The sequence below is a fragment of the Melospiza georgiana genome, chromosome Z (genome assembly GCF_028018845.1).
Source record: "Melospiza georgiana isolate bMelGeo1 chromosome Z, bMelGeo1.pri, whole genome shotgun sequence".
Taxonomy (NCBI): domain Eukaryota; kingdom Metazoa; phylum Chordata; class Aves; order Passeriformes; family Passerellidae; genus Melospiza; species Melospiza georgiana.
Window position 1 is genome coordinate 4,083,179 of NC_080465.1, and position 13,949 is coordinate 4,097,127.

Genomic DNA, 13,949 nt, shown 5'->3' on the forward strand with positions numbered 1-13,949 from the left:
TTATAACATAAGGTTGAAATAGAAACTATGCTATGTAAGATACCTTTTTAAAGAGAGAACTCGCACTGAGATAGCAGCCACAGGACATCTAAATCTTTCACAAAAAGAGAATTTATTGCTCTCTTTTCGAGCTCTTCTCGCCTCGCTCAGCCCTGAAGACGCCGTCAGGATTCAGAGGAAGAAGTTGACGCAGACCAGACAGAATCCTGTGTTTGAATGGAATTTGTGCATCATGTATGAGCTGTATGAATATGCAGCAGATTATGGTTTTCAATGGTTAATTCTCTGTTAATGTGTGTCTTTTTCCGGGCTTATGCTACCCAGAAAAAGGTACCCGGACCATCCGTAACTCTTTGTTTTCATTGTCTCCTATTGTCCTAAATCCTAATTATCCAAATTTTAATTACTCTAAATACATTACTATTTTTACAACCGCTTTATCACTACTAAACTTTCAAATTCCAAACCCAAGCGATTTGCCCTTTTCCGCGCTGCTATTCCCATCCTTATTACCTACTCGCATTTTTACCCTCCCTCGGCCGCTCCCTTCGTGCCCCGGGAGCGCTTCCCGGGCCGGCGCCGCTCGCTTCCTTCCCGTGGCGCGGGCACGTCACAGCCGGCGCTGCCGCCCCGCCCGCGGCCCGGCCGAGCTCCGCAGGTGCGTGCGGGACCGCCTGGGCTCCTCGGGGCTCCTCGGGGCTCCTCGGCGCGCTGCTCCGCCGGGAGGCGGCCCTGCGGCATGCAGCGGCCCCCGGCATGCTGCAGCCCCCGGGATGCGGCTCCCTCGGCTTGCAGCGGCCCCCGGGATGCGGTACCCTGGCTCCGTGTGGCCGCGGAGGGTCCGGGTACAGGTTTGCCATCGCCTGGCGGGCCGGCTGCTTGCTGGGGAGAGGGAGGAGGCCTCTGGATGCAATGTACCCTGCTGGGCGGGGGGTTTCGCTCGCAAATGGAAATGTTAAAAACTCTTGTTGTGTTGTATGGCTATAATGTATATAATGCCTGCATAAACATACGTACACACACACACACGCATATATATGTATGTGCATGTGTATATGTATATGTATGTGTGTATAGATACATATATGTATGTATGTACATATGTATATATGTGTGTATATGCATATATGTATGTATGTAAATGTATATATGTGTATATATACGTATATATGTATGTATATGTATATATGTGTATATATATGTATATATGTATGTATATGTATATATGTGCATATGTGTGTGTATATACATACACGTATGTATGTAAATATATATGTGTATATATATGTATATATATACACACATATATATGTGTATATATACGTATATATGTATGTATGTGTATATATGAATATATATGTGTGTATGTATGCATATATGTAGATATGTAAATGTGTATTTATATATGTGTACATATACATATATGTATCTATGTATATGTATATATATGTATATATATACATACATACATGCATGTGTATATATATATATATATACATCTGCATGTATATGTAGGCATTATATACATTGTAGATATGTAACATAATAAATAGTTTTAAACATTTATATTTGGAAACTTTTGAGTGAAACCACCCAAGCCCTGCCAGCTTGTGTATATATATATATATATATATATATATATATATATATATATATATATATATATATATATATATGTGTGTGTGTGTGTATATATATGTATATATATATGTATATATATATGTGTGTGTGTATATATACATATAAAAATTATAATTGATTTTATAATTTTTATACTTATTTATATCTATACTATATTTTCAGATTTATCTTTCACATGTACACACAGAAAAATATGTATCATATTTTGTGTATGGTTACATGTATAGGCACACAAATGTGTATCTTGTATGTAAACATTATTTGTAATATATTTCATATTATCATCTATTTATATGCATATCTGTAGGTATATGTGTATATGTATGTATGCATCTATGTGTATATATAATGTATAATGTATAATGTATACATAATGCATATATGTATAGCATAGGGATTATATGTATATGCAATTTATGTTAATATATGTGTGTATTTGTATATACACATACATTAACATAAATTTGTATACATATATATATATGTCCATACACATATATATACTCATGCAGATATTTGTATGAATATATATATGTATAGGTATGTATATATATATACATGTATATATGCGTATAGTTAAAATGTACAAGCTGTACATGTAAATAAAATAAATACATATCAATATATTGATATGTATCAATATAATATACAATATCATTATATACATAATATACTGTATCATTATTTACATAATATGTATTTAAATACAGTAGCATTAATATAATTACTCATACAATACACCTAAGCAATATTGTGTATTAATGACATTTTAATATTACCTTAATATGACCTATATAAATATTAATATGTATTATATCAGCAATATCCTATATTTTAATGTTATTGCTGTGTTTGTTAATATGATAACATTATAGGCTCTGTAGCATGTAAGATAATATAATTTCATGAGATACATGGTTACATATAAAATATTGTATGCTGTGTTCTATAATATATATGATGTATATATTATCCTCTATTATGCTATTTTTAATATTAATTTTTAAGCTCCATTAGTAACTTAAATTATGGTAGTAGTGTGTTGTTTTGTGCAAGTTCTGCACAGTATTGAGCACAGGCCATTACAGCAACCTGTTGGGTGTAATTTAAATTATCTGGGATTTGGAGTGTGGCCCTGGACCAGATTCTGGGATGCACTTCCATGGCTCATCCCTCTAATTTGGAGGGATTGCTGAGCAAAATGTGTTGACAAATGTGACACTTCCATCTTTTCTGGGATGGAATGCAGTGTCTTTGTGGCATTTTCCCCAGGTTACTGTAGGAGAAAATGCATGGAAACATGCACTGATTGATGCATAGCATCACCCCGCAGACATAGCTGGTATTGCCGATGATACCTTTGAATTTTGAGCTGCTGCAAGACCCTGATTCTCCCTGAAGGACGTCTGGAGTTATGAGCATGTGCAAACAGTTTTCCTTGTGTTTTGCAGGCCTCCTCTGAGTTTCTGGTGGGGTAAAAGCTGCTTGGGGATCTCCACAGCTGCAGGGTTTGCTGTCCCCACTCACGTGGGCTCCCTGGTCTCTGTCACCTGTTTTCCTATTCAGCATTTCCTTGGTAGGTAATCAAATGCAGACTGCCAGAAAATTTAGTTTCCTTGATGGCCAAAGCTGATTTTGAATGAGGGACAAGAGGAGACAGGTGTTTTGATTGCCATCAACATGCATTCTGATAGTTGCACCTACTTTCTCCCCCCATTCTCTTTCAGCTGTTACTTGAAAGGTAAATACTTCAAGGGAAAAAATATCCATGCTTGTCTTTCCTTGATGGATGCTGAGATTAAGTTTATACAGATACTTACCTCATCTAAATAATGAATGGTTTTAGTGTCACAACTTAATTTTCCTGCAGATGAGGATTTATTGGGTGTTGTAAATTCAGTTAATGGGAATTGAGTCCAACTTGGCTTTGCAAAATAGAGCATGGGCCAGGCCCAGACTCAAAAGAATAATTTGTTAAATCTGTAGCATTGTGGTTTAGGGGAAGGTAAATTCTCAAGTTTGCAAGCATCCTTCTTTGCATTTATGTGTTCATTTTTTTCCCTCAAGCAAATCTTCATAATTGGGGGTAGTCTAGAGAGATCCAGAATAATGATATGGGAAGTTTTGTGCATTTTAGTGTCTTTGGTATCATTTTTCTTAGGTGAATAAGTAGAAAGACAGGACTCTGTTTTCTCTAGGTTATTTGTAAAAACATCCAGCCAGAGTCATATTAGCCATGGAAACAGCAGATTCTTCTGGTCAGTGAAAATTTGCTGCTGGATTCTGGTGGTGGAATTTCTTGTAATTACATAAAATTGAAGAAGAAGTTAAGGCACTGCTGGCCTGGCTGATTTTTTTTTTTTTTTTTTTTTTTGTGGAATCTCATAGCTTAGGTACTGAAACTGTTTTGTTCATTCCTCTTTAGCTGATGTTTTGGTAGTTGTTGTCCTCAGGACAGCAGAGCATGGAGGGATCAAAAAGCAGCTATATAGGACTAAACGAGCTGTTTTAAGCACATATATGTGGAAAGGAGAATGTGATCTACGGAAATCTTTGCTTTTTTCATTCTACTATCCAAAAAAAACAATTTGAGAGCATCTTCCTTATTTGGAAGGCTTGCTAGGCTGGCAACAAAAGTGTTGTTAAAAATCTTGTCAGCAAGCAGACCCTTTTTTTTGCCCCCGTTTTTTATCTTGCATGTGAGCAGGCCAACATGCTGTAAACACCTCATGCCAAAACTGCATTTGTTCTGGTCTTGCATGTGCTGTGAGTTTAAAAATTTTCCGCGTCTGACTGAGGCTCTTCCTGCCATCCAGATCTGCATTTTTCCAAAAGGTGCCAAGCTTGCCTGTACATTTAACGTGCAGAATCCCAGGCAGTTGTATTTCCACCTTGATAAGTGGAACAAATGCAGTAGCTGCCAAGGACTGTGACCTTTGGCAGTGTGTGCTGTGCCAGTCGCTGCTCAGTGACAGGAATTTTACTGCTCTGCCCCTTGCAGCTGACTCTTACTAATAGCTGCTGTCTTTTGGCTGTGCAGGAAGATTGGTGGAGCAGTGCCCTGTCACCCATTTGATTTTTTTCCTTGTGGTTCTGGCTTAGAAATACAGTATTTAAAGTTCAGAGTCCACTGCAGTGTTTTTCCTTAGCGGTTATTCTGGACAAACTGTCCTCTTAGAAAAAAGATTTGTGCTATCAGTTCTGAGAGATCCAGTTAAGAAGAAGAGCACTGGGTTCTTTTTAACTAAACATCCTAAACTGTGCCTAGCAGTTGCAATGAGATCCTCCTCACTCTTTAGCTGCTGGAAATTGTGACATCAGGTTGTGTGTTTAGCTTTAGATAATAGAGCTACAGGTAAGTCAGGCCTGAAACTGAGCAGAAGCAGTTTGGCTTTGGGTAAAAGGGATTCAGTTTGGTTTTCCCAGTGTAAATTCTGATATCAGGTGTCATGTCTGCAGATAATGACCATGCAGACTCCCTTTGGCTTCCTTCTTTGTCCCTCAGTCTTGTAGAGGTCACGTTAAGACAAAAGTTTGGAGGAAGCAGTGTTGCTGTTAATGACATTATGAGCAGGAGACTTCAAGACTCCAGGGTGGCACCCTTCAATAACACTTATTCAGACTTTCTCAAAGGAATCACAAACCCATCAATTAATTTGCTGTTGCTGGAAGGACTTGGGGCACTATGAATACTTTTAATATTACCAAGTTAAATCAACTTGAGCTTTTTACTCACTGCAGAACACATTGTATTAATATTCTGATTAGGCACAGATTAGGGGTTTTTTTGATGGAATAATTTGGGTAAGTAGACTATGTCAAACGCTGCAGCAAGATTACAGAGGTTCAAAGCACAGCACTTTGCATTTTTAAATATGTAATTCCAGCTGGCATCTGTGGAGCTGGAACAGCATAGTGCATTTTTGTCAGCATTTGTGTTAGGGAATTTAAAAGAGGCATTTTGACAAGATAACGTAGGTGTTTTGTTGTTCTTTTCTTCTTTTTTTTTTAATGGAACTGCTGCTTTTCAAGCTGCACAATGTTTCTGGCCTGCCACACAGTAAACCCACCTCCCTGATGAATGTGTTGATAGTGTGAGCATAAAAACCCTGGGATGAATGTTTTGGCTGTGTGTGATTTAGAGCCGCCACAGAAGCGTCGCGTTTATCCTGGCATTAAATTTCATGAGCTATAACTTGGAACAACTCAGAGTTTTTTATTTTTTTTTTTCTGCCTGAAACAGGATGATGGTGCTCTGTTTCCTGAGCAGAGCCCTGCCACGAGCCAGGCATTCACCCAGCCCACTGGGGAGGCAACTCTGCTCAGCCAGCATGAATAAACCAATCTTGACTTTATTCACCAAGGTAAGAGCTGTTCACACAATGGAGCTGGGCAAGACTGTGTTTGTCAGCTCTGAAACACAGGAATTACAGGTTAAATGGCTTGTCCTTGCCTTTTCCCCCCCCCCCATTCAAAGTAGTGTTGGTTGTTTTACTTAGTGGGTTTCTGCACACCAGGCTTTGCCGCACAGTCCTGCTCTCATTGTAAGAATTAGCAATTAACAATTAGCAATCAATAAATATTTCAGGACAGTTTTGCCTCTGTGACTCTGTGGTTCATTTACTAGTTGAAGATTTGGCCTGGCTGCCAGAGTTTCACCCTGAAAATGGAGAGCAGAGATGAAATGTTACACACAATCTGCCAACCACAAGCATCAGCAGTCAAAGCAGGCTCTTCAAAGTGCTCATGTTTGATTTCAGCACCACCTGTGAGACTGTAAAATGTATTCAATTAGTGTTGGGAGCACGTGAGGGAAAAGTAGATTTTCTTTTACCCTCTTTTTTGCTTTATTGGCAGTGGAAAAATAGGTGTAGAATTGAGGAAGCGAAGGGAGCCGACCCACCCTTATTGATCAGCATCGAACTCCGATTTATTGATCCAGTATGCACACTTTTATATCGTGTTAATTAAGTTCATACATATTGCAAAATCCGAGCTCATTATTGGCTACAGATTACACACCAACCCCTCCTCTTGTTTTCAATACCTGTGGTTTCTTACTGAGACCAAAACTTGTTTTTCTCATCCTGTTATTGACTGTTCTCAGGGCCTCCATGTTTGTCACTCTGCTTTCCAATCACTATGCAAGGACAAGGTATTTACTTGTTATTAAAAAACAAGCCTGAGAACTTTGCTGTTTACAGGAACGGCCTGAGAACTTGCTGCTTACAGCTGCCTTTTACTTTTTATTCAGCTGTATATTTTCATGGCCTTTTTTCCCTTCAAGCCATGTCTGAGCAAAATTCTCCAACACAGAATTCCTAGGCATATTTAGAAAACAGATGAGATGAGCAGGAAGGGTCATTTGTGGTGTGTCACATTCCATGAATTGTTTTCAATTATTGCCTGCATAGTTCTGCACTTTTTATAAAGGATGGCACAGGGTGGGTTATGCTGAATTTATGTGGTTGTTGCAGCTTTAAAGAGGAGAATAACTACAAATGCAAAGCACTGAGAGTGCTGACATCAGTGTGGTGGTTTTAGATATGATTAAAATAATTTCCTCCTCCTGCACAGTGTTTTTTCATTCCATCCATAACCATACAGGAGTGTGGAAACTGTGTGACAAATGAATAGGTTAAAAATAATAGGTCAGCATCCATTTAATAATCAGAACTATACTTTAAAGTTGCAGCTTTCTCTCCTCGTGCCCAGTTCAGCCTCAACTAATTCATAATTCAAATGGGGTAAGGTAGGGAATAATGCTCTTACCTTTGGGTTAAAAATTGGAAAAAAAATCTCTTTGTGTCATAAAATTCCTAATTAGTAAGGCACTGTATGAAATCAAATTTTCTAGTAGCAGATTTCCAGCACTTCTCTGAAATGGCCTTTTGTTGGAGGTGTTTTTTGACTCTAAATGTTTACTGCTAACTTTAAATGTTCACTGGCAATTGCAAAGAAAAGTGCAGTCTATTAAAAAAAATCTAATCTACATTGTTAGTTTATGCTAATTGACCCTTTGTTTGTCTCCTTATTTTTAATAAGGTGAAAAGAGGAGAAAGCAGAAGGGAGTTACGACTTCTGGATCAAACTGATGGAAACTTACCAAATGGGTTTCCCCTTGCAGTCCCCTTTTCTGACCACCCCAGCAACATTTCCTTATACAAATCTACTTCTAGAAAAGATTTCACTCTTTGTTAAAATAATTCACTTCTGATTTTAAGCCAGTACCGCCTAGTGCTTAAGCTTGCCATGACAGTAAAACCTATATTTTTTCCTGAAAGTTAGCCATCTTTACCAAATGCATTTATGTGCCTGGTATGTTGGGAAGCTCTCCACAGGCCTAGAGGAACCAAGTGTGTCCTGGTTTAACTGGGTGGAGTTTTTGGGGGTTTTTTTGTGTGTTACAAAACTGATGTGCAGGGTTCTGGGTCCGTCCTTTCAGTCACCAGTATCTGTTAAACCAAACACAGCCAAGACTATGAAGAACACAGCACTTCAGTGTCCTGCATAGGTTTTCAGAGCTTGTCCATGTGGGAAAGGCAGTTGAGGTTGGATCTAAATAAAAGCAGGGTGTTTCACCCGAAGTAATTCACATTACTGGAAATTTCACATTGCAGGAAATAAAAAGTAGCTGTTTCAGATTAACTTCACATTTAAACAAGCTCAAGGAAGACTTTTCAGTGGGAGAATGAGAAGAAGATCTTTTCCAGCTGTGGGAGGTGTTTTGGGGCAGAGAAACAGAGCAGTCATGTTCACCTCCATGTACTTTGCCGTGTGAATTTTATGGGCCAAATTTTGCTGTTGCAAACATTGGAGCAGCATGCCTTCATATGAATTACGTTTTCAGCTACAGCCTGGGTGGTCAGCAGAACTCAGATGGGGCAGTTTTCAGAAATGTGAGGGGTTTTTTTACCTCATCACAGGTTAAGACACTGAAGGTGTTTGCTAGTTCTCCTTTCTGGAGGTTACTTTCCTTCCAGCTCTGCAGTTTGGAGAGGATCCTGCTTAATTTCTTCCAGGCAAAGCCACCCAGTGTTAAATTGCCTTCTTTTCCCATTTGAGCTGAGGCAAGTGTCTTGATCTGAGACAGACTGGAAGTTCCTTGTGTGGCTTTCTCATTCCTCTTTTAGCAGGAGTGGTACCTGCAGCTGTCTTCATTTGGTGATGACAGTGCTTTCAGATCATTCCCTTGGATCTGCTTTTAGAAAACTGTCAAATTTGCTCCATGAGAAATGCAATAGCAAATGTAAAATAATTAAATTCAGTGGCTGGATAGTTTGTTGGGGCTTTTTTTTTCTTCATATTGCACTGATAAGTAAAGTTTTGGAAAGCCCTAAGGCAGGGTCCTTGGTGCAGGGAAGGGAACCTGAATTTACAGTAATGAATGTAATGCCTGTGTGTGTTATTTCACAGTACAAACAACTTTTGTGTTTTCGTGCATGCTTTAAGCTACTCTGAATGTTTTCATTTAGAAACCATGCCCTCTGTGTGATGAAGCAAAAGAAGTTCTTGAGCCATACAAGAGAAGGGTAATGTATGGAAATTCTGTATATATTTTCTATATGGAAAGAACAGTTAATCATGATTCATTATTTGTAAAAAGAAAATTGCTTGGATTTATTTGCATGTGTTATTCTTTCATGGATGACCTCTTCAAGACAATTTCAGCACTGATTTACATAAAACTCATTATCCAAAAGCATTTTGTGATAATGCTACTCAAATAAGTATTGGCAAACTAAACCAATACAAACTATGTTACAGAAGTTCTTGAAAATACTCCTTTTGCAAATACTGTTGCCTTGTCTGAAGGAGGAGTTTGCAACTTTTATGAGCCAGGATATGTTTTGGGAAGGACGTAACTAAGTGGGGCTTTGAATATTTGAACTATGTGGCTGCAATTTTTGCCGTTTCTCAGCCAGGTTTTTGATGTCTCTGTTGAAGGATGGAACTTTTAATGGCAGCATTGAGAGCTGTTGCACTCTGCTGCCTGTTTTGTTCCCAGCTGTGTGTTTGTTCCACAGGAGAGTGGAACAATAATACTCTGGGCTAGGGAGGGAGTCCCTTGTGGAGAGGCAGCTAAGGCTACATATATTTTGTACTCAAAAACAAACAGGCTACAGCACAAAGAATGAACCCACAAGCTTCAGGAAAGCAGCCTTGCATTTCTGAGGAAAGCACTGATCAGAAGACAAGCAGGTTTTGTTTTACAGTGTCCAGTAGGAACTGCCATGTCTCTCCTCTGCCACAGTTCATTCTGCAGGAGGTGGATATCACCCTTCCAGAGAACACAGCCTGGTATGATAAATACAAATATGACATACCTGTTTTTCACTTAAATGGGAAGTTCCTCATGAAGCACCGAGTCGACATTCCGAAGTTTGAGGACCGGCTTAGGAAGCTGGAGCTGCGAAGTGATGACGGAAACCAGTGAAGAAAAGGCTGCTGCTCTGAGGCAGATCTGAAAGGTGAAAAGAACTTTGTGAACAAAAACCAAAACATATTCATTATCTGGCCTTAAATTTATTAGGACATACGAGTGTGAAAAGCTTGAGTGGCTCGTGTGCTGTTTTGTATTGATCACCCAGCCCAGCTGCACCAGGAGCCACTTTTCCTGTGCTGTTCATTTGCTGCTCTCCTGGGCTGCTTTTTGTTCTCTGACAGAATAAAAGCGGCTTCACAACAGCAGATGAAGTGAACTCTGTTTGTGTGGGGCTGGCATGGCCAGGTTTGGGTGGTGGTACAGGGGTGGTTTCTCTGAGAAGCTGCTGGAAGCTTCCCCTGTGTCCCACTGAGCCAACCAGCTCCAGGGTGGATCCTCTGGGCACATCTGAGACCATCAGTGGTGAGGAGGAGGAAGGAGAGAATGTTTAATAAAACGGCCACAAACCCTGTTCTCCATCTCCCTGAACCACTGAGGGGAAGGAGGAAGAGAAAATTGAGAGTGGAGTTAAGCTTTGGAAGAAGGGAAGGGTGGGATAAAGGAGTTTTAAAGATTTAGTTTCTTTGTCTTCATCCTACTGTGATTTGATTGGTAATAAACTAATTTCCCTAAGTCTCTTCTCTCTGTGTTCTCATCTCAACCCAGGAGCCTTTTATTGTATTTTCCCTCCTCTGCCCAGCTTGTGAAGGGACTGATGGGGTGACTTTTGTGGGTGTGTGGCATCCAGCCAGGATCAGTGTTTTAAAGATGATTAGCACGTGTAGATGGAGATTAGATGTGTAGGAGAATTTCTTGAAGAAGGAGCCCATCCTAAATGATAATTCAAATTAGAAAATAGGGCATTTACTGTTAAGTTAAAAGGGCACTTGATTAAAGACCACACACTCTCACTGGAATTGTATCTGTAAAATGGTCATCACAATTTGATACAGTTATTGCTAACACCTCGCACTGAATTTTTTATTTTTCACATTTCAGTTCTGTCTGCCACACAGCTGCAAATCCATTTATCATGTGGGCAAGAAAGCCATTTTTTCCAAAGATTGCTGCAGTTAGATTAGTTACATAGGCAATGCAGGCCTGTGAAGGAGACAGAATGCCCAAGTTAAACATATTTTCAGGAAGTAGAGAATGACAGATTCAGGAAAAGACAACCATTTTAGGTTAAATAATCTGTAACAGACTACAGAAAGTTGCTGGTATTTTTGATGTACTCAATAGATTCTTTAACACAGAAACTAATCCTTACCTGCTGCATTTTTGTGCTTCTTATGGTGATACTCAGTCTTCTCACTAGGAATTTAAGCAGGTTCACTTGACAGATGTGTCTTCACAGAGGGAAGAATCCAGATGCAATGCCTGGCTGGAACAGCAAACTGAAATACAGCAGGATTCAAGAAGGGCTCTAAGTTTTGGAGTATGGTTTAATGAAAAGTCAGCTGATGGGAAAATGGGCTTCATGGCCTCATCCTGCAGTGTCTTTAGCATTTGACAATTATTTGCAATCTAGTTTTGATGTAATCCCCAAGATTAAAAATTTCTGGGGAGTAGTGAGTAAGAAATTAAAACTTTTCTCCAGCTTAGCAGCTTCAGTCCATTCAGGCTGGGGTCTGAAACTATCCAAGGTTTCCCAGGAGGGAGAACTGTGTCATTTTTATAGCAGAGAACTTGAGGTAAGTTCAGCCAGATCATGGATCTACAGAGTTTTTCATCACCATTAGCAGAACAGGGCTCTAGAGACAAAAACTTCTATACTTTCTGCAGTTCGTGATGCTACAGTCAAAATTCTGACTGTTTCACGAGTTACTGTTAAATAAAAGATCTGAATTATCTCTGTATCAGCAAGTGCCACTTGCCTCTCTTCTGTGGTTTGAGATGCTTTCAGAGAGCCCAGGTTTTTCCCTTACTGAGGTTTTTGTGATAAGAGAACTGCATGGAGCACTTGCCAACCATAGCTCAAGTGCTCTCCTGAAATGCAACAGCATTATCTCAAAGATAGGGACAACAGAATTCATGTGGACTCACCCCACTTCCCAAAATACATAACTGACAGGGACTGTCAGGGCTCTCAGAGAGCTCTTTGCCTTTGTTTTATTTTAGTAAGGTCTGTTTTGGGAAGGAAAAAATAAAAAAAAAAAAAGAGGAACCTGAAACCAAACTTCTTAATCATTTTAGAGTTGGTGAATCCCTTGTTCCTTTTTGTGTCAGACTGTGGAGAGTTTCCTCTGTAGCCACTGCCAGATACTTTCCCCCCCATTTATTTTGTGAAGTGAATGATAACAGGATTTCCATAATAGCTTTTGTCCATTGCATAGCTTTTATGAGTGAGACTGAGCTTTTCCATTAGGGCTGTGCTGCCAAAAACCTTCCAGTGGCTTTACTGTTCTGCACTTTTAGGAGAGTGGAAACCCTCTTTTCATCAGCTTGGACACAGGAATAGGAGGTGGGATTGTGTCAACATGGAGTGTGGCTGGCACAGGCTCACCTTCATTTTCCAAAAGCAGGAAAGGATGCATCCTATATGACCGCAAGTGTGAGAACAGAAGAGTTTCCTCCAGTAAGGGAACTCCATCTGAATAATAGCCTGAGCTGCTTAGGCAAAAAAATCATGGTAAGAACAACAAAATTTATTCTCTGTCCTCTGTCCTCACCTCTTGTAGCATTTGAGATCAAATTCTGGTTCTTGGTCTGAATCTTCCAGAGATAAATGACATATGAACAGGCCATCCAAAGGGTAGAAGGAGTTCCTGCAGGAGAAAAACACTCTTTGCTTGTCCAGGGAATGAGCCGCAGGGACTGAGGGCACTCCAGACCTTCCTCATTTTCCCTCAGTGCTGCCTTCTGGGGCACATATGGTTGACTACAAGGATAAAAATTAAATTCCTGCCAGTCATGCACAGATCTCACTGAAATGAGACACTCCCTTCATCCACTCCCTTCTCCTGGAGGGAAGGCAGAAGATGTGGAATGTGTGACATGGATTGCTGGAATGCACCTAGACACAAGGCCAGGGTGTGCAAAATTCAGGGTCTTGCTACAGCCCAGGTAGTTTTAGCCTGCCACATAAAGAAATGAGACTTACACCACATAATCCTGAGTCAGTCCAATCCTTTCCCTTCTTTTCTCCCCTTCCTGAGTCCTTCCCAGGAATATTTAACCCTGGAACCATACAACGTGATACAGATGGGGTTTTTTCTTGAGGGTTTTGGGGCTGCATTTTTTTGGTTGGTTGGTTTTGGTTTTTTGGGGTTTTTTGTTTGTTTGTTTGTTTGTGGTTTTTGGGGGGGTTGTTTGGGGTTTTTTTTGTTTTGGGTTTTTGGTTTTTTTTCTTGGTTTTTTTAATGTTTGATTTTGTTGTTTTGGTTTTTGGTTTTTGTTTAGTTTTGAATTGGGTTGGTGCTTCTTTCTTCAGTATGACATTCCCTGAACATTCCCTGGAGATCTGCCCCCAGAAAAGTGGCATCTTCCTCTCCAGCCAGTGAACCAAACCACCAAACCACACTCGGGCCTGATTTGTACACCAGCCCCAACTTGAGCTGCTTCTCCAGGAGGTGAGACATCCACTGCTCCAGGATCCCCGAGGTGCCCGGAGCTGAGGCTGCACATCTGCTCGCAAGGCTGGCATCCAGGAGACCTCACTGATGTCCCCACTGCCTTAAAACCTAAATTTCTGCTAAATTTACCTTTCCTGCTAAGATGGGCTGAGTAACTTGAGCATGCCAGGCTCTCCTTTTTTATTGTAATACACACAGGTATCACCTGTGTGCTGTTTCCATCTCCACCTGAAGGTGCAGCTGTGTTGCTGGGGGTGAACATGCAGGTGCAAATATTGGTGGGCATGTTTTTGGAAAGCCAGCCGAGG

At 40.1% G+C, this 13,949-nt stretch overlaps 1 protein-coding gene across 2 annotated transcripts; it reads left to right on the top strand.

Annotated features, from left to right (window-relative positions):
- Positions 1–590: 590 nt before the first annotated feature.
- Positions 591–10,699, top strand: CZH5orf63 (chromosome Z C5orf63 homolog). Of its 2 annotated transcripts, none has more exons than XM_058044425.1 (5): positions 591–658; positions 3,093–3,217; positions 5,885–6,005; positions 9,117–9,173; positions 9,896–10,699. In XM_058044425.1, exons 3-5 carry the CDS (start codon positions 5,886–5,888, stop codon positions 10,076–10,078), a joined length of 360 nt encoding a protein of 119 aa, XP_057900408.1. In that variant the 5' UTR covers positions 591–658; positions 3,093–3,217; position 5,885; the 3' UTR covers positions 10,079–10,699. The 2 variants fall into 2 exon arrangements, with proteins under 2 accessions (XP_057900408.1, XP_057900410.1); XM_058044427.1 differs by lacking the exon at positions 591–658 and adding an exon at positions 815–851.
- The last annotated feature ends 3,250 nt before the right edge of the window (positions 10,700–13,949 follow it).